The 20,932-nt window shown below is 43.3% G+C and overlaps 1 protein-coding gene across 2 annotated transcripts; it reads left to right on the plus strand.

Moving 5' to 3' along the window:
• Nucleotides 1-3,129: 3,129 nt before the first annotated feature.
• LOC101413132 (zinc finger protein 77) lies at nt 3,130-19,956 on the plus strand. Of its 2 annotated transcripts, none has more exons than XM_058282257.2 (4): nt 3,130-3,185; nt 12,727-12,853; nt 14,095-14,275; nt 14,686-19,956. In XM_058282257.2, exons 1-4 carry the CDS (start codon nt 3,183-3,185, stop codon nt 16,025-16,027), a joined length of 1,653 nt encoding a protein of 550 aa, XP_058138240.1. In that variant the 5' UTR covers nt 3,130-3,182; the 3' UTR covers nt 16,028-19,956. The 2 variants fall into 2 exon arrangements, with proteins under 2 accessions (XP_058138240.1, XP_004467661.1); XM_004467604.5 differs by lacking the exon at nt 3,130-3,185 and adding an exon at nt 12,330-12,502.
• Nucleotides 19,957-20,932: the final 976 nt, after the last annotated feature.

Genomic DNA, 20,932 nt, shown 5'->3' on the forward strand with positions numbered 1-20,932 from the left:
TCTATCCATGTGATTTTGACTGTTCTTTCTTCTCACCAAAGTACCTAATTTCCTACAAATAGCAATAAATTCCTAACTTAATGGTGCTTGATTTAAACTTCCCAAGAAATGGCCTACCTATTGCCATAAAAATGGAATTAAAAATACCTCTGGATAATATTTAATCCTAAAGAGAACATTGGATTTTGTTGGGTTTCTAAACAACGGTATGTATTGAAGTGATCATACATTCTTTACCTTTTTCTTCGGTGCAATTTGGAAATAACCTGCCTTTTAATAGCTATAATGGCCATAATGATTATAATTCAAGTGAGCCACATCACTACTAAATCATCTAACACACACATGTTGCTGCAATGCTACCACAGTTACTACCAGATCAAACGTCTCAGCACCACTAAGCCTTTAGACTTGCACAAACTCGGCACTTGATAGGTTATGAGCCTTTATTTTCTTCCTTTTTGGGGCGTTCAGGTTGGTCTTGTGTTGTTCCTCCCACCTGCTCTTCTACATCTTCCTGCATGCTCAGGGCCTGCAGTTTACGGGGTGGGTCTGAGATCCCACCTGGAGCGGCTGCGCTCTGGATGGCTGGGACAGCATTCCGGCGCCCTGTTCTTGCTGAGAACGCAAAGGCGGTGACCACGGCCGCCACTGCAGTCATTTCTCATGAATCTGTCCTCAGAGCTACATCGAGAATAGCCTGAAGATGTCTGGCATTAGAGTCCAGCCACAGTCCAACTGTTCAGCCCAGACCTGCCACTATTTCTAACGCAGGTTTAGGGAGGAATGCTGGTGGACTTTCTTTCCTTTATCGTTTTGGTGCCTTGGGTGGCCTCTTTAACTTGATGGTTTCAAGCTTTCCTCAGATTTCTCTCCTTCGAGTGCCTTTTCAGTATACCAGGTCCTCACCCCTGCGCTCGTTGCGTCTCCGCCAAGTCTCCTTCCCGCCGCCGCTCACCTGCTGCTAGGTACGCACGAGTCGCGCGCGGAGCCGCCCGCCGAGCCCGGGCCAGGTCCCCGCGCCCCGGCTCGCCCGGCCCAGGTCCCCGCGCCCCGGCTCGCCCGGCCCCTCAGCGGCCGGAGCTGCGACGCGGGCTCTCGACGGCTGCCGCTTCTCGCGTCCAGAGGATGCCGCGGAGGCCGAGCAGCCTGCCTGGCGCGCAGCCGGCGCCGGAGGCGACGCCCCTCTATTTATTTCTCTCCCCTTCCTCGCCCCCTCCCCCCCGTTGTCTGCTCCCGTGTCCACACCTGCGTGTTCTTCTGTGTCCGCTTGTCCTCTTGTCAGCAGCACCCAGGATCTGCGTCTTGTTTTGTTGCATCGTCTTGTTGCATCTGCTCTCCGTGTGTGGGATGCCACTCCTGGGCAGGCTGCACTGTTTATTTTTTTGCGCTGTGTGGTTCTCCTTACGGGGCGCACTCCTTGTACGTGGGGCTCCCCTACGCGGGGGACACCTTGCGTGCATCAGCACTGCGCGAGGGCCAGCTCATCACACAGATCAGGAGGCCCTGGGTTTGAACCCTGGACCTCCCATGTGGTAGGCGGACACCTTATCCTTTGGGCCAAATCTGCTTCTCCCCTACATTTTTTACGTAACTTTTATGTAATCTAAAACTTCTTTAGAAATGAAGAAAAATTAAAAAAAAAAAAAAGAATAATCACAGGTTAGGGGAGGGCTCCCCAGCGAAGTGACATTTGCCCCAGGTTGACCCATGAATGCAGGTGCCCAGGCCATGGAGTTTTATACAATTTTATTATGTAACCTAAACATGTAAGAGTTTATACAGACTTTTCTGAGTAGTGTGTTTCACAAAAAAATTTACCATGAACAATAGGCATTCTTCAAATATTTATTTTACCATGGTATATGACCACTCCCCTAGTTTTGATTTCAGAGAAGTATTTTTCAAAACTTTTTTACTATGTCCATCGAAATTCATCTTTTATTGATGGGAGCAAGATTTGGTAGCAAAAGACTGGATAAAAGCCCAGTGTCTACTAGAGAGAACTGGGTATGTAAAGATATCATTTATGAAACTTAGCAAAAATTAAGGAAGCCACTTGTTTCTATGAAAAGAGCTATGGGTTTATTTTTTAACTGAAAAAAAAAGGAAAGTATATTGCAAAATGGAAACCATGGTACGTTTGTATAACAATGGGAAGAAAGAAAAAAGTTTTGGAAAAGGCTTATTTTTCTGCCAGGTGTATAAGAAAGAAATAAAAATGATGGGGTTGGGGTTGGCGGGGAGAGGAAACGCCTGGGCAAGTGATCACAAGTGTTAGAGGACATGTTGGCAGCAAGTCTTGAGTGAGATTTAAGTATCAGGGTGATTTTCTTTGAAACCTGTTATTAATTCACAAATAACCAAAAAATCATATTAACCATATATTTTTAAAATTTTATCAATCAAATCAGTTATTTTTAATTGGACGTCACTTTTCTAACACAAGAAACCATTTTACTATTTGATTCTCAACACTTTTTATGAACCTGTATAAATTCTCTGGTCTAGCAGTAAGAAGTGATTTTTTTCAATTCTGTTAATAAAATGACAAGTCGAATGAGAAGTTGTGCTTTCACTTGATGTCTGACTACAGGGTGTTTTCTGAAGAGCTGTCATGTTAACTGCATCGGGTGTTTTGGCTCTATCTATTAAGTGTACTAAGATTTTTTTCCAGGTCCAACGCAAATTTATGCAGGCTTTTCATGTTTTTTTCTTATATCAGTGAAAATAGGGATTCAGTTGCCTTAGGGATGTCACAGGGTTTTCTGCATTTCAAAATTCGCTGGAGACACTCTCCACACCTCCTGTACCGTAAACGCCCTTCCCTGTAGACTGGGCCCCTGAGAAGTGTCGTCAACCACCAGGGCCGTGGGCTCAGCCTCCCCGGCCGCGCCAGCGCGGGCAGCCCGCGGGAGTGGGGGCGGGAGGCAGCGGGGAGACCCGCACTGCGGGGCCAGACCTCCGCCTCCGCGTGGGGACCGCGGTGGGCGGGGCCGCCCTGCCCCGCTGTCACTCAAGCGCGGGAGCGGGGAGCGATGTCCAATCAGGGGCTGCGGGGGCGGGGCGACGGCGGCCCGCGCGCACGTCTCCCCGCCCCTGGCCGCGGCGAACGCGCGTCTGCCTCGCCCCTGCCGCGGGGCCTGCCGGGAGGGCGCCGCGGTGAGCTGAGCGGGTCGGAGATGGTGAGTGCGCGGGGCTGGCGCTGGGCCCGGGCCGGGGTGGCTGGCGGCGGCCGGCGGCGGCCGTGCGGCGGGGCCCGGGACTCCCGCGCTTGCGCTCGTCTCCGCTTCTCCCGCCTGAGGCTCGGGCTCAGCGCCTCGGCGGACGCCGGGGCAGGGGCCGGGCCTGAGCCTGGTTCGTGGACGCGAAGCGGGGCTGAGGTGGGAGAGGCCCTAGATAGGGTTACAGAGCCTCAGAACTCCCCAGGGGTGGCAATAGCCCCCCGAAAGCGGGTTTTCTCGATGGGGCGAGGGAGGCAGAAACTCGAGGCGAGGGGGCCGCACGGTGGCCCTGGGAGGAGCCGGGTCTCGCTGTGGCCCGCGGGGTCCCTGAGGCGCTGGCTGACGAGGGGCAGGTTCCGCTTGGTGGGGTTTGCTGAGGCTGGCGGCGAGGCCAAGGGCAGCGGCCCGCGGGAGGAGAGAAGCCCGGCTCAGGCAGGGTCAAGAAACCAGCCTCGGTGACCTCTGAACGCCAGGCTGACCGCCGCCGCCAGCCTCGCCGGGCTCCGGCGCAGGACGAGCATTTCCTCTCTTCTTTGGGCCTTGGGTCTCAGCGAATGTACAAGAATGCTTCCTTCTCGCCTTTTTTCCTCATGGTGTGTCCTCCTGTCTGTCTTGGTGCTGACCCCTGTTCTCCTGGGGCTCAGCCTGAGAATGGCGCTGGGGCGAGGCTCAGGAAGGTTCTCTCTTCCGGGAGGGTGGCGGTTCCGTACCGTAAAGAGAGGTCGATGAAGACAGGAATTCAAGAGTCTTGGAGACCGTGGTGACTCCTGTTCGAGGACGTCGGGTGGGAGTGCCAGCTGCTTTGGCCCGCCAGGCATTTGAAAAGTGGCACCAAAATGAGGCGGGCCAATGGCGAGAAGCGAGGATGTGGCCGAAGGGAGGAGGGCCTACGGTGCGTGCTGGGGGCGGGACAAGGAGTGAAAGCGGCGCCAAATTCGAAAAGCGTGCGGGAGAAGAAAGCGCCGGGCCTGCCCGGCCCCCTGGAGCGGAGAGAGCCCGGGAGCGGGACTCGGCGCCGGAACCGGGGACTTGCTTAGACATTCTGATAGGCCGTCACCCCTGAAGGACCCAATCAATGCAAAACAGGGGAGGGGCCTGGGTATTAGTTTTAGCGTATAAATGTCAGTGTTCCTTGCTGTTTGGCGCACTGGCTGTTTTATCCAGGTCCAATGCCCGTTCTTGCAAGATAGTTCATAAAATTATTTTCTCCTCTGCAGCTGTTTCTTCCAGATGCAGCTTTCTTTCTAACATTACTCTCTGTGGGGTGCAGTTTGGGGTGGTAAATAATCCTGTTGCAGTGTAAATTCTGTAAAATGTCACCTGTAAGACTAAGAAGTTCAATTCTGATGACTTGATTTGCAAAGTTTGTCGCCACAAGGCTAATTATTAATTGCATTTGGTACCTGAAAGGGACAAGAATTTTCCAGTTACTTAAAGCAATACATGCCCAAGAGTTTCCTTCCTGTGTTTATCGTGGAGCATAGCGTGAAAGAAGTGATTCTGCGGTATACTTATTTCGGCAGTGGGATGGAGGGTGTTTGTCTCATTTAAATGATCAGTGGTGGCGTGAAGCAGTGAGTCACCTGGTATTGGGAGCTGAGGCCTGAAGTCAGTGACTGCAAGCTGAGTCCAGAATTAAGTCTCAAAGGAAAGTAAATGAAGATGCTTTTAAGTCCTGGGGCACCTTCCCCTCCAGGTGGCCTCCAACCACCCAGAATAGTCAGAGAAGGCGCTGTCCATGCTGAGAGAAGCCACTGTCCATGCTGAGAGCAGCCACAGACATTGGGAGGGGGAGACCGTCCTGCAGATGTGCTTGGGGAGGGCTTGTTTCCTTTGTGAAGGTGTCGTTTGGTTGCCTTGGGGTTGTTGCCCTTCGGTTTGGTTTGGGCATGCAGAGAATTGCTGCAGAGTGTAATTCGGGCCACCTGAGAAAGTCAGTGGAGATCGGACTTTGAGGAAGACGTCCTTGGGTTTGTGTGCTGTTGAGAGGGTTTATGAATTTGAGGTTTATTTAGGTCAGCGGCTTCAACCTACTTTTAGGTTGAGTTTGATCAGTGGTGGGAATTGAGACCCTGGAGGAGGGAGTGTTTCTAACCTGTAGGGAGGGGAGAAGGGGTGTATGTTGGAACATCCCACAGGTAAATCCCGCAGCTGCTCTGGGTTCCCTTCTCACCTAGGATCGAGGCCCGTGGGGCTCCATCTCAGCGGTGAGAGTCCAGCTCCAAGTTGGAGATGTGATTAAGCTGGCTGGGGTTTCCTTGCGAACTGTGGCTGAAGCGGGCTGCTTGTCTGAGCTGGTTCAAATGTTTACTTTTCTTCCCTTTTGTTTCCTTTATAGGCTCTTGCCATGTAACTCCAGTTTGCCCACACATTTAGGAATTGTATTCTGTTATTTGAGTGTGTAAGAGTTTTATTTTCTTGGTTGAAAATCTGAGTGGGTTGAGGGATAAGATCTGCGGGAGCTAAGAAAATCCCTGAAATAAAGTACTTGCTTTTTTAATGTGAAGTTTGTGATATAAACACCCGGGGACTCCCCACCCGGAAGAAAAAATAGGACTTGGGCAGTTGGTAGTATCTTTTGGTTCTTGATCTCATCTGCCTCCTACTCCCAGGGTGACCGCTACCTGAGTCTTTCTGTGGTTCTTTATAGCTTTGCCATCTGTTATTTGAAGCCAAACAATGTTTTGTTTCATTTTGCCTCTTTTGAATGTTCATAAATGAAAATTACCCTTAACCTTACAGCAAAAGGTTTTGCTGTGGTTTCTTTGCCTCAGTCTGTTTCACACCTGCTGACGTCTGAGCCTGCGGGTCACCAGTTTACTCATCCAGTACTTATGGGGTTTGGGTTGCTTCAGGTTTTGTTCTTGTTAACGTGCTTGCTACAGTCATGTCTTGTTTTTGTCTCCAAGTGTAGATGTTTTTGTCTCCAAAGGCAAATGAATCATAAATTTTATACCAGAGGAGAAAAATTGGTGGGTTGTAGATTATGGATAACTTAAGTAAGGAAATGCTGATGGGGTGTATGATTTGTCTCTGCCGCCATTGAGATACCCGGGTTTATATATTCCATATGACTGTCCGCACTTGGAATGATCCATCTTTTAAATTTTCTTATCTTGTGCGGTGAAACAAGATCTCCTTGAGATTATATACCGAATATTACGCATTCCCATTGAGGTTAAGCATTTCTCAAATGAGATATTTCATCTTCTTTAGAATAAAGTCATTTTTTCACCGTTATTTCATTTGTGCCTACTGATTTCTTGTATTTTCTTTATGTACCCTGGATGCTAATTCTTCATTTGTGAAAAAGATTTTTTTTATTCTGCCATTTGATGGATTTTTTTCCCTCCACATCTGGTTGTATCATCATCTTTTTGGTGTGTTGCTTTGCTGCGCAGGGGGCTACGCCTGTCCGTGCCTTGTGGGCTCCTGCGTCTCACTGTGCATGTCTGGGACGCCTTTTTTTTTTTTTTTTAACCAGGCAGTCGAACCTGGGTTCTCCATATGGAAACAGGAGCTCCATTGCTTGAGCCATGGCCCCTTCCCTGATGGGTCATTTTTTTTTTTTTAACACAGTTGATTATAACTTCCTCCTTTGTAGCTTACTCTTATTTTTCCTTACCTAACAAAACTTTCTTCTACCCTGAAGTCATAAAAACTTTTGTCTGTATCTTATGAAAGTGTTCCACTTTTATCTTTGACAGTTAAATTTACAGTGGCTTGATGAGTGTACATGGATTTGCTAGGAAGAAGATTATTTTCCTGAAGATCACTATTTGTCATTGCCCATATGTTAAACTATTCATCATTTCTTACACTGCCCAGCAGTGCCTGCTCTCACATAGGTTCACATACCTAAACCAGATTGTCCTGATGCAGAAATAGCTGTTCTTTTTCCTTGGTCTTTTTGTCCATCCCTCTGCTAATACCATAATGTCCTAATTACCATAGATTTTAAATCCTTTATCTGTTTTAGGGAAAGTCCCTCCCCTTTTTCTTTTCTTTTCTTTTTTAGAATTTATTGATTTCTTTTTAAAGATTTATTTCTTATTTATTTTTCTCCTCTTCTGTCTCCCACCCTGCAGTTGTCTGTTCTCTGTGTCCATTCGCTGTGTGTTCTTTTGTGACCGCTTCTATCCTTATCAGTGGCACTGGAAATCTGTGTTTCTTTTTGTTGCGTCATCTTGTTGTGTCACCTCTCCGTGCGTGCGACGCCATTCTTGGGCAGGCTGCGCTTTCTTTTACACTGGACGGCTCTCCGTAAGGGGCGCACTCCTTGTGCGTAAGGTTGCCCTGCACAGGGGACACCCCTGCATGGCGCGGCACTCCTCAGGCGCATCAGCACTGTGCATGGGCCAGCTGCACATGGGTCAAGGAGGCCCGGGGTTTGAGCCGTGGACCTCCCATGTGGTAGGCGGATGCCCTAACCACTGGGCCAAGTCTGCTTCCCTCCTCCATCTTTTTCTGTAGAAAATCTCTGCTGTTCTTACACATTTGTCTTCCCTTTCAGTTTTTAGATAACAACTTTTTTCTTAATTCAAACAAAACGAACAAGCAAACCCAAACCAACCAAAGAAGAAAAACAAACCTAGTTGTTGATTTACTGGAATTTTATTAAAATTAATTCTGTTTGGAAGACATAACATCATGGTGACATTGGGTTTCCCTCCTAAGAACATCTGCCATTTTTCCATTACTTCATTTTACTTTGATATCATTCAAGAACATTACATTACAATTACAAATTTTCTTCTACGGTCATTGTATCTCCTTCATTAGACATATTTTAGGACTTAAAACTAATTGTAATAGCAATTCATTTTACCATTTTTCTTCCAAAAATTTACTTTTCAATGGCTGATTTTTTAGTAATTCAGAATACACTGAGATTTGTTTTTATATTGAGTGCATTCTGGAAAATTATTAGAAATTTGATTCTTTGATTATCTTCATGGTTTTCTGGGAGCTTACATACATACTCATTAGATCTGTGAATAAAGGCAAGTTTTTTTCTGTTGTTGTTCTTCATTTTTCCCCCTCTGGTGCCTCCGGTTGGGCTCTCCTGTATAATCATGACTAGGAGTTAAGGTATTGCTAATTCTAGTCTTTAACTAATTTTATTGAGAAAGGGTTGCAGTTTTCATCATTTGTTTTCTAATAGCGTTCCTTTTCAGCCTGTCCTTTGTCAGGCTGTACAGATGTTTTAGTTTCCGAGCTGCTAAAACAAATACCACCCAATGGGATCGCTTCAACAACAGGAATTGATTGGCTCAGGGTTTTGAGGCCAGAAGTCCAAAACTGAGACATAAGGAAGGTGATACTTTCTCCCTGAAGACAGTGGCGTTCTGGTGGTGGTTGCTGGTGAACCTTGGGGTTTGTTGGCTTTTCCATCCCATGACAATGCCCGTGGCAGTGTCGTCCTTCTTTTCTGGGTTCTGTTGACTTCCAGCTTCTGGCTCTCCATAACTTCCTTCTTTGTCTGACTTTCACTCTTCTTGTAAAGGGCTCCATTAGTCTGGATTAAAGCTAATCCACTTGAGTCACACCTTAACAGAAGTAACATCTTGAAGAAATCTTATTTATAATTTGGCCACAACCACCAGGATGAGGACCAAGACCAAGTACATGTTCAAACTGGGGAACACAATTCAGTCCACATTAACAGGCTCCAAACTATCCCTAAATAGAAGAGTTTTGGATATAGATGTATGTTCAAACTGTATAAATTGTTTTTTCTGCAGGTGTTTCATTATCCTTTAATGTGATATTGTCGTAAAATTTGTTAGATGATCCGTAACATTTTATTGTATAAATTTACATAGTACATAAAATAATTGCACAATCAACTGAAATTTATAAAATGAACATCCTTGAAATGCCATCCAGACTGAGGAGTATCCTCACCAGTCACCCTACTTGAAAGGATTTTCAAAGGCCTCTTCTCTCTTCAGATGGATGCATTATCCTGAATTATAAGAGGACCTCCTTGCTTTTCTTACAGTTTTATCACTGTGCACCTTTCCTGGTTGACATCAGTGCTGCAAGTTTGTTGAGTGTGTATCCAGGGCAGTGCCTGTGATTCCATGTCCCTGATCAAAATGCTTGTAGCTGGCAGGAAAGTAGCATATTTGTTTTGAGAGAGATGGGAGGAGGCTTAGGGGTGGGTGCCCATGAAATGTTGGCTCCCGGGGTACATAGAGTAGAGGTGGTTTTAGGAGGAAGTCCTGCGGTGGGATATGATAATGGCCTAGTGGGGCCCCTTGGGAAGGGCCATGCTGCAGGAAGCATGTGGTATGGGGAGGCCTCTGCTTCTTAAGCCCAGTGGTCAGGACTAAGTAATGGATCCTACGTGCTGGGAGTTGAACCAGCTAAGGCTTTGGACAGGAGGGAGACCATTTAAAAGACCGTGTGGTGTTGTGTAATACTAGCAAGGTTTGTTTAGGTAGGTCAGTAAGAGATTTTGTGAGGCCCACAGCCTTATATATTTATTTTTTATTTTTTATTTTTATTAATTACTCTCCCCTTCCCACCTTCCCAGTTGTCTGCTCTGTGTCCATTAGCTGCACGTTCTTCTGTGTCTGCTTGTACTCTTGTCAACTGCACCAGGAATCTGTATCTCTTTTTGTTTCATCATCTTGCTGCGTCAGGTTTCCGTGTGTTCGGCGCCATTCCTGGGCAGGCCGCACATTTTTCACACAGGATGGCTCTCCTTACAGGGCATACTCCACACAAGTGGGCCAGCTCACCACACGGGTCAGGAGGCCCTGGGTTTGAATACTGCACCTCTTATATGGCAGGCAGACGCTCCATCAGTTGAGCCAAATCTGCTTCCCTATTTATGAATTTTAATTTTCTGCATTCTTTGAGTCTTATATTTGAGTTAGATTTTCTTTTTGCTTCTTTGGTTTCTTGATGTTTTTAGGCAAGAAGATGTATTGTTTCCATTTCTCATGTCCTTTTTTGTCCTACTAGGAAATTTAACATGCATACTTGGTAATTTTTTTAAAAAAAGAGATATACAACATTTGGCATAAGGTAGTCAAGTATAACCTCTTAAAAAGTTTATTTTGGCTATGCTTGGATTGAACAGATAGTTAAATTTAGGGGAGAATTGACTTCATAAGGTTCAGTGTTGTCAAATAGTTTTTCTCCAATTTTGTTACCTTTATTATCTTCAGAAGACTTTCAGATATTAGCTGCACTATAACTGCCACAACACTGAATGGATTCCCTTGGCATCATTTGTCGCAGAACACTAAAGGCAGCATTATTTTATATGCAACTAAAATATAGCCAAAGAAATTTGCAACAAGTGATGACACAATACAATGGCCTGACTGAGTGTGAAGTTAAGTCATATTTCCAGAGATGTTAAAAGAGGAATATATACACATTTTACAAGGGGTCCTGATTCAAAGTACCAGTAATCTGTTGACTTTTTAAAAGGGGTATTTTTTTTAAGATGTATTTATTTATTTAATAACCCCCCCCCCCCCCCCCCGCCCGGTTCTCTGCCTCCTGATTCTTTGTCAACTTCTGTGGTCGTCAGCGGCACTGGAAGTGTGGGCAGCGCCATTCCTGGGCAGGCTGCACTTTCTTTCACGCTGGGCGGCTCTCCTTACGGGCGCACTCCTTGCGCGTGGGGCTCCCCTACGCGGGGGACACCCCTGCGTGGCAGGGCACTCCTTGCGTGCATCAGCACTGCGCATGAAGCCTTCCTCTTAAGGCTTTGGGGGCCCAGCTCATTCCTCTCTCACCTATAGGCTGGAGCACTCTTTTCCTTATGGGCATTCTCAGCTGCTCAGGGCTCTGGTCTCTTCACCTGCAAACTATCAGGCAAATGGCTTAGTTCTCTCTGGGGCTCCAGGATCAAAGTTGACAAAGTTCTTATATCTATGGAGCTCTTGTGTCTTCTTCTGTGTCTTCTTGTGATTGTCCCGACCCGCGGGACACTAACGAGGGCTCGGAGACCTGCTAAGGAGGAATGGTGGGACAAGAGACACGAAGAATGACAGCAAAACAGTGTTCTGATCAAGCTGCGGAATTTTTATTGCGGGAACAAGGCATATATACTCTTGGGAAGGGGAAGGGCGGTGGGTGGAGGTGGAAGCTAGGGATTGGCTATTTCTGTTGCTGAGATAGAAGGCAGACTTCAGTTTCATGCCTTGCACTATCTTATCAGTCTGGGCAGTGGCGGGAAACGGAGAACAAAGGAGCAGGGAGGGAGAGGAACAAGGAAGTGGGCTCTGCTCTGGTGACCATGTTGCCGGCATTGCTGAACTCAGTGTATACTCGTATTGACCGCTCCCAACATCTTCTTGATTGAGTGTCTGATTGTATAGCCCACAAAGGGGTTGGACAGTCAACCCTGAGCCATGTCCTACTGATCCAATGAAAGGCCGCAAATTTTTTTAAGTCAACTTAAAATCTTTAAATTTAATACAACCAAAAGGTATCACACCCAGAGGAACAGACCAGTTTACAAACATAATATCCTTTTTTTTGGGAATTCATAAATAATACCAAACTACTACAGTAGGTTAGCCATTCAACCATCATGGACTTTCCAGGGTTATTTTTCATATTGTTTGCTTTCACATTTTTTAATCCCTTCCTTTTTAGTTTCTTTGAAATAGTGTTATCTTTTTGCCTTATGGAGTTGACTTCTTTCTCCCAGCTCTCTAACTCCAGTAGAAATTGCAAACCCTTCTTTGTAGCCGAGTAGTTGGGATTGTTTTCTTTAGGTTTTGGGAAATATATATATTTGGTGAGATAGTCTCTGATTTTTAAATTATAATTGTATGCCCTTTTATGGGTTTGGTGTCCCTGCATATTAATTTGCTATGGTTTTTCTCTCTTAAAAATCACCTTTTTGATTTTAGTACCATCGGATCCTTCAGTGACTTTCATCATGGCAGCACTTTCCTCTAATTCCACGTTTAGTTATTTACTTGAAAGGCTCTGCTGGCTGGATGCCCGGTGCAAGGGCCTGGCCTACCTCTACCCAGAGAATCCACGTTGTCCTGGTATGAGACTCCGTCTCTGCTGGTGCTGGGTCTGAGGGGAACGACCAGGCTTCTAGACTGTATTCCCTTCAAGGTGGGACTTGTTGGAATCAAGCAGCAGGGAAAATCTACATCTTGAGCTGAAAGAGAGCGGATTTATTTGAAGCAAGCCAAATATCAATGTCCAGCGTTACCTGAATGATGATTTATTTCTCAGCGTTAACTCTGCCCCTCAATGTGCCCTTGGTGAAAATAATTATTTTTCATTCTGTAAGTATGTGTCAGTTGTTATTGTCTCTGCTTCGTATTTCTGAAGTTGAGTATGTTGTATTTTATGTGCTTACCTGTCTGTATCTCCTCAGAGAGCATAAGGTCCGTGTGGTTCAGGATTGCTATGAATTGAGTCCATTTCCCCGGCTATCAGCTCTCCCATTCTCTTGCACACACTGGGGGCGGTGATGCATTGCTAAAACAGAGTGTGTGGGATGTTGTAGGACGCAGTGGTTTTTGAGGAAGTGGTTGTGAACTTCACCCCGGAAGAGTGGGCTTTGCTGAATCGTGCTCAGAGGAACCTCTACAGAGATGTGATGTTGGAAACCTTCAGGAACCTTGCCTCAGTAGGTAAGGATGGCTTCCTTCCTTCAGTTATTCTTTTAGGGGACCCGTGCATCTTATTCATGGTCTTTTTTTAAATTGGGTTGAGGGATGGGAATATGTTGGAAGATACTGTCCAAGCCCTAAATACACCTGGAGTCACTTAGCATTTTCATGAAAACAAACTTTTATTTATTCAACTGACTTTATATTTCTGTTTAAAAGTCTTGAGGCTCCCTACGTTTTATAAATATGGGCATAATGGCCTCACTTTTGAGAACCGATGTTTTCTGGTTCTCACTCCTGTAAGTGTTATACTATGAGTAAAACACACTTGACACAGTAATTTTGCAGCAGTTAAATACTCTTCTTCAGCCGCTCTAAAGGTCAAAGTATTAGTCCATCTCATGGAAATATGGGTTATACTTCACCACCATCCTCATGATGTGCTTTTCTCTACGAGGAGGGTGGTGGCTGCACACACCCATTGATCTCCAAAAAGGAGCTGGGGACCATGGTGGGAGGACACATCTGAGGCACCAGAGAACCTTGTGAGGGGCAGTTTTGAATAAAGGAATTATATAGAGAAATAGCAATTAGAAAATTAAGTGGTTGTTTGGGAAGGGTCAGGTGTGTCATTCACTTTAGCTTTTTGACTTTGCATCTGTCCTTTCACTTTATTTTCATTGAAATACCACTTTTATTTCTTCTCATAAAGGTAGCATTTGAGTATGTGCATGTTGCCCAATTTGTTCCTACTTTGCTTTTGTTACTGTATTCTGTTTATATCAAAAACCATCTCAGGGATTGGATGTAGCTTAAGTGGTTGAGCACCTGCTTCCCATGTACAAGATCCCAGGTTCGATTCCTGGTACATCCTAAGAACAAATGAACAAAAAAACCAAATTTCATTAGGGAGCGGATGTAGCTCAGTGGTTGAGTGACTCGTCCTATGTACAAGATCCTGGGTTCAATTCCTGCACCTTCTAAAAAAAAATAATTTGAAGAAATACAGTCTCCATCTTTTTGGAAGTAGTTCTTAGTTATTACCAGGCTACCATTTTGACACATTTCCTTTATTATTGCCGAAGTCCCAGATAGCCACATCTTCATAGTCTTCCTTTGCTCCCATGTTCGTTCATTCTTATAAAGTCTGTTTACATTTTTGGATTAGTGTATGGAATTAAATCCACATACATTCTCTTTTCTTTCCTTCATGCCACCAGTTTTTCTCCCAAGAAATTGACTTGTGTTACCAATTGTTGCAGATTGTTGCACTCAAGTTAAAACCAGTGGATCAGGTCCTCAGCAGGATATTTTGGGGAATAAAATATCCAGTGAAGAGAAAATAGTGAGATTCATAAGAAATGATTCCTGGTCCTCCGTTTTTGGGGAATACTGGAAATTTTATAACCTTGAATCTCACCAGATCCTGGAGACGCCTTTGAGGTAAGTGGCACTCGTGCGGAAGGAATGAATATCTCAATAGAGCATAAGACCATCTTGAAATTCAAGAAAAAGTATAAACCTAAACAAGTATATTTCGGAAAATTTCAGGACAATATTTTCATAAATACAATGAAGATATTGAGTGTCTAAAAAACAATTTAGTTGGAAAAAAGTCTCATAAAACCCTATATGTAATAAGAACACTGGGAAAGTAATGGCTATATTTGATCCCTCAGTGTGAGCTTTAAGTTTGGTCCACTTTGTAATAACATAGACAGTGCAGAAAATGTATGTACTTACTGAAAATAACAAATACACAGACACGGTAGTAATTTATGACAATAAATTGTTAATAAGTACGTAACTTATAATCATTGACCCTTAATAGTGTGCTATCCTGTTTTGAACAGAAGTTATTTGGTGGAGAGCCTTTACAAAAGTAAAGAAGGTAATCAATGTGGAGAATCCTTGAGCCAGATTGCAAATCTTACTGTGCATAAGAGTTGTCCTACAGGAGTTGAACCCTGTGAATGCAGGAAATGTGGAAAAGCCTTCAAAGATCATTCTTTCCTTAAGAATAAGCAAAGATCTCACACTGGACACAAACCATATCAATGTGAGGAACGTCGACGAGCTTCTGGTTGTCCCTCCTGTCCAAGCACTCATGTAAAAAGCCTCTTTGCAGACAAAGATTATCAATGCCAGGACTGTGGGAGAACATCTAAGAAACATGTGAAAACTCTCAGTAGTAAAAATCCTTTTGAATGTCAGAAATGTGGAAAAGCTTTCATTTGCCCCTTATCCTTTAAGATGCATGTGAGAGGTCACGAAGGGCAGAAAATCCATACATGTGATGTATGTGGGGAAGCCTTCCTTTATTACTCAAATCTTACACGCCATGTGAGAAGTCATACTAGAGAGAAGCCCTGTGTGTGTCAACATTGTGGGAGAGTCTTAAGTTGTTACTCCTCCCTTCGAAAGCATATGAGAACACACAGTGACTATAAGCCCCAAGAATGTAGGCAGTGTGGGAAAGCCTTCAGATATTCCTCATCCCTTCAGAAGCACAGAATGCCTACAGGAGAGAAACCTTATGAATGTAAGCAGTGTGGCAAAGCATTTGATTGTCCCAAGTACTTTCAAAGACATGTGAAAACACACAGTGTACTGAAACCGTATGAATGTAAGGAATGTGGGAAAGCTTTCAGTTTTCCCTCATCCCTTCAAATGCATGTGAGAACACACACTGGAGAGAAACCTTATGAGTGTAAACATTGTGGGAAAGCCTTCAGTCGTCGCTTCACCCTTCAAGAACATTTAAGAATGCACAGTGGAGAGAAGCCCTATGAGTGTAAGCAGTGTGAGAAAGCCTTTAGTTGTCTCCGGTATCTTCAAAAACACACGAGAAGGCACAGAGGAGTAAAACCCTATGAATGCAAGGAATGTGGGAAAGCTTACAGTTGTTCCTCATCCCTTCGGGGACATGTGAGAACACACACTGGGGAGAAGCCCTATGAGTGTAAGCAGTGCGGGAAGGCCTTCAGTTGGTTGTCCTCCTTTGCAGGACATATGAGACTGCACACTGGAGAGAAGCCCTATGAATGTAAGCAATGCGGGAAGGCCTTCAGTTGTCACTCCTCCTTTCAGGCACATTTAAGTATGCACAGCAAAGAGAAGCCCTATGAGTGTAAGCAGTGTGGGAAGCCGTTCAGGTATGCTGCATCCCTTCGAGTGCATGTGAGAAGTCACTGAAGAGAAGCCCTATGAATGCAAGGAAGGTGCGATTGCTTTCATTCACCGTTAAAACCTTGTACATGTGAGAAAACACACAAGTGAGAAACATTTTGAATGTACACTTCCCTTACTGTGTAATTGAAAACTCCAAATAGTTATAAATGTGGTGTTGCCTTTATAAGTGCCTCATCCTTAATTTAGATACCTAATATATTAATTTCTAGTTAATATAAACATTAAAAGTAATTGCCCTTCTATGTGCTTTTTCATGTATACTACATATATTTTGTAGCGTGAGACTTTAATTGTATAGGTATATAAAATTTGTCATGTTTCCATTATAATATGTTTTGTACCCAGGGGTGAAGGGTCCGTCACCACCACCCATACACAATCTGGTTTAACTTTGGATGAAAAGTTCTTTTTTCAGTATAAAAGGATTTTAAAAAGTTAAAGTTGCAGGTTTTAAAAATAACATGCAGAAAATAAAAGTTCCCATATACTCCCCTTACACATGCAGCTTTCCCTACTATTAACACTTTGCATTAATGAGATACTTTTGTTAGAATTGGCTAAATTTTATGATTATACTGTTGACTATATATATACATATAGTAAAGGTTTTATTACTCCCCCCTTGCAGCTTATTCCATTCTTTTGCTCTCTCTTCTCTGTGTCTATTCACTGTGGGTCCCCCCCCATGTCTGCTTGTCTCCCTTTGTTGCGTCTTTGTTGCGCAGCTCTCCGTGGCGCACGGGCTGGCTGGTCTTCACAAGGAGGCCCTGGGACGCGAACCCGTATGGTAGACGGGAGCCCAAGTGATTAGCCACAGCTGCTGTCCACTGTTAACTATATTTTTAATTTACATTAGTGTTCACTCTTTGTGTTGTATATTTATGGTTTTTAAAGATATTCATACAGCATTTATACAACCTAATATTTTCCCTTTTACCCACATTCAAATGTGTGATTCAGTGGTGTTATAATCAGTGTTTGAATCCCTCTTTCTATTATGTTCCTTGTGTAGTGATGATTATGATGTGAAACTTTCCTGTTGTTGAAGTTTCTTTCTTGGTTAACTATTGCAGATACTGAACTTCTCCAACTGTGTATCTTCCACATTTGTTGTTAATGTATATCACACCCTATGTTTCTCAAAGCAGTAAGTGTGCAAAGACATTGAAAGAAAATAGTCTCTTCTGATTTATGTTGGTATTTCGATCTTTTCTCATTGACCTTGATCTTGGTAGGAAATTGGACTGAATGCATTGTGTAATGAAGATGAAAGGTAGGGTACAGATGGTTTTACTGAAATGTGTTTTCAACGTGAGTAAGGTTGTAAACTATGTATTACAGTCTCCCTTCTGTTTATAGTTCTGGGTTAGAGTTCATGAGAAGAAGGTGCATGAGGTGTTTATATATATACACACACACACACACACACATTTATCTATATATTTTATTACAGTAGTTGTGAACTAACAAAACAGTCACACACGTGTGGAATTCCCGTACAACAACTCTTCACCAAAACACTATACCATTGTGGAACATTTCTTACAGGTTACGAAATAATACCATGAGAATATCATCACTAACTATGGTCCATAGTATGCATATGGCATACTTTTTCCATATTCCCGCTATCATTAATACAGTACATCTTTGACACTGATGCAAGAATAGCACAATATTCCTGTTAACTCTAGTCTATAGGTTACATTAACTACATTTTCCCCATGCTTCTCCACATTTCCACCACCTGCAATAGTGATGTACATGTGCTCTAGTTCACAGGACCTTCCTTCATTTGTACTATTAACCACAATTCTCATCCACCATGGGGTTCACTGTGTTATTCAGTCGCTAGGTTATTCTCTACCTTTCCATTGCTATATCCTAGAGTACCCTTTTCAGTCATAACCGCATTTATGAACCAGCTGGTGCACGAGTTTTTGGAAGGTGGAAGTGAAGAAACCCTTACTCAGTTCTGCTGGGCCATCAGGAAATCTAGGGATACATGTGAACCTAGTGGGCTTTGGTTACAGCACATTTTTCTGGCTCCTGTCAAGAACAGTCAACCAGTGAAGAACAACGTTACAGGGCTCACTTTAGTTCCCTCTTCAGCATCATCTTTTCCCATCATGGGCCACCTTTGGTGCTCAGGCACACACAGATCCTTGGGTCTTCTGGCAAGCTCTGTGGTACCTATCAGGCCACTGCCTCAGGCTTTTGTCCTTAGTGGTCCTCTTTTATCCTCTCATCATCTCCATTCTCATTTTTATGTGATTTTTTTTTTTCTTTTTGGGTGAGCACATTGTTTCTCCAATAGTAGTTCTTTCCTGGGATTGGCTCATTTAATTGAATCCTCATCACAGCCCCACAATATGGGTGACAACAGCATCTTCATTTCATAAGTCAAGAAACTTGGTCTTATAACTTGCCTGCGTTACTCTGCCACAGTGCGGCTGGAGCTGGAATTGACATCCAGACTCCCTGACAGCCAGGTGCATTCTCCAGTTCTTCTCATTATGAACTTAACAATTCATTGAAGAACGCACTGAATTTGTTTCAGACTTACCAATGTGAAACAGAATTGAGTTTTGCTCTTTTTCCACTCCCTCCAGGTAGCTGTTCTTTCCTTGTTTATGAATGAAATCTTGGGTAGAATGCCACAGATTTTCTTAGTCACCTTCCTCTGGTAAAAATCCGTCTTTAATTTTGGACACTTGAGGCAGCTCAGCCTTATCCTCATAGAAGATGCTTGGGAGCTGGGTAGATATGAGAACCAAGCCATAAGAGGCATGCCAGTTATGACGAGGAGAAAAAGGAAAGAGCAGAACAAGCAGGTGCAATGTGGTTTTAACCATGGAGTCCCCGGCAGAAAGCGTAGCGCTCCATTAGATCGTCTTTATTTTCACTGCAGATGTTTGCATTGTTTACTTATGAAACCAAAGGAAGACATCAAACCAATTGCTGCTAATGAAGGATTTCAGTTGCCACATTTGCTGCTAAATAATATACATGTGAATTTACATTCATGTGAATACATCATTGGGGAACAGTATTGCCACAGAAGGAAAACGTATATCTAGGTTTAATGTTCATGAAATGTCCAGGACATATATGAAAAGTATTTCAGTTCTTTTGTTGATAAACATAAAAGCATAGAGTACATGGAGGTTGCACCCTTTGCTGGATATGAAGAAACTAGGTGTGGCAGTTTGATAGGATTTGTGAATTCCAAAAAGAGATATTATCGATGTTTGTGAACTATTCTGTTTCTATGGGCATGATATCCTTTGATTGATTTGAATTTAGAGGCTTTACTGTGTTTTCTTGACTAAATCAAGGTTAGGGCTTTAATTCAACCACATTGTTAGGGTGTCAGGTTGACTCCCCACCCCCTTGGTGGGCTATAGAAGTGGTCCTTCCTCAAACAAGAGCACAGAAGTAGATGAACAAAAGCAGATAGACAAGAAAAGAGGAAGGGAGCCCCATTCTTGTGGATCCTGTGGCCCCAGGAAGGGGAATGAGAGATAAGCCATTCGCCTGATCGTTTGCAGCTGACCTTAGGAAGAGCAGCTGAGCCCGGCAAAAGAGGAGGAAGCTGGGCCTGCTGAGTCTTTCAGAGGAAAGAGGACGGCTGAATATCACAGATAGCGCCTGCTATTTTGTGTCAGCACATGGCAACAGACATTGGGGGTGGGTGAGAAAATACCTTTTATGGTACCTTGAGTTGGACTGTCAGGGCCTCGTAAGTGTAAGCGTTTACTCCCAAATAAATACTCTTTATAAAAAGCAATGTATTTCTGTTACACTTGGTAATAAGTGTCTAGTTTCTGTAAATATGTGTTCAACTTAAAATTCATTGATGCATTAATAAGATGAAATATAAATAGATATCCAGTGATATAATGAAGTGCCACAATAAATTTTTGCTGTTCGATTTGTGGAGTCGCTCATTTCAAAGTTTTTAATTCTTTAATTGAAAATTAAAATTTTAAATTATTTTGTGCTATTCCCCTTCTCCTAATCCAAAAAGATTAATATGGATAAATATTCCTGTAAGTTATATTGTAGGGGAGTCATATAAAAATTCTAAAATAAATGTTAAAAGAGGATTAGATTTAGTAGGAGAAAAAGGTAAAAATGTTATAAGTTTTTTATAAATTAAAAGATAAAATGTAGACTGGAAAAATACTTTCAACCTTTGTATAAACAAAAGTATTTCCCTTAATGTCTTATTGATCAAAATGCCAGAACATCAGCAATCTCATTCAAAAGGGCAATTGCCATGTGCAGACTCGCAGAGCCTAATGCAACTGAGTAATAAAACACAAGTTACCCCACAGTTCCTCAAGGAAAGCAGTGTTTAAATCATCTGATGATATCACACACATTTCCAATTTTACATTACAAGGAATGGTAATACATAGTCCCACAAACTTGTGGAATCAGTACCCTCCTATACATGGTTGGTGGAGCTGAATATTGCTCCAAGTATTCTAAAAGGTACTGTCCAGATTTTACCAGATCCTTAGTTATGTTTACAGCCTCTGATTAGCACTCAGCAATCCTGGAACATCATCAGAATCAGAAATATGCAGAGATGATTGTGCAAAATTTTGCTCACCAAAACAGCATGAACATTTTGTCACATTTCCATGAGAATACTTGTAAATAAATCATGGCTCTCAGTGTGATATCTTGAGGGCTTTAATATGATGTGTTAATACAGTATTGAAATGGAAATTACGTTAAACTGTTGATAACTAGGATATGTTTTGGTTTTTATGAGAAATAATAAATGAAATATGCCAAGTCTTCAGCCTGCCATTTATAAAGTATTCCTTTCAGCAATACCAGTGTGGTCAGTCTTTTTTTTTTTTTAAGATTTATTTTTATTTTTTTATTTCTCTC

This window comes from Dasypus novemcinctus, chromosome 19, assembly GCF_030445035.2.
Source record: "Dasypus novemcinctus isolate mDasNov1 chromosome 19, mDasNov1.1.hap2, whole genome shotgun sequence".
In the NCBI taxonomy this organism is placed as follows: Eukaryota; Metazoa; Chordata; class Mammalia; order Cingulata; family Dasypodidae; genus Dasypus; species Dasypus novemcinctus.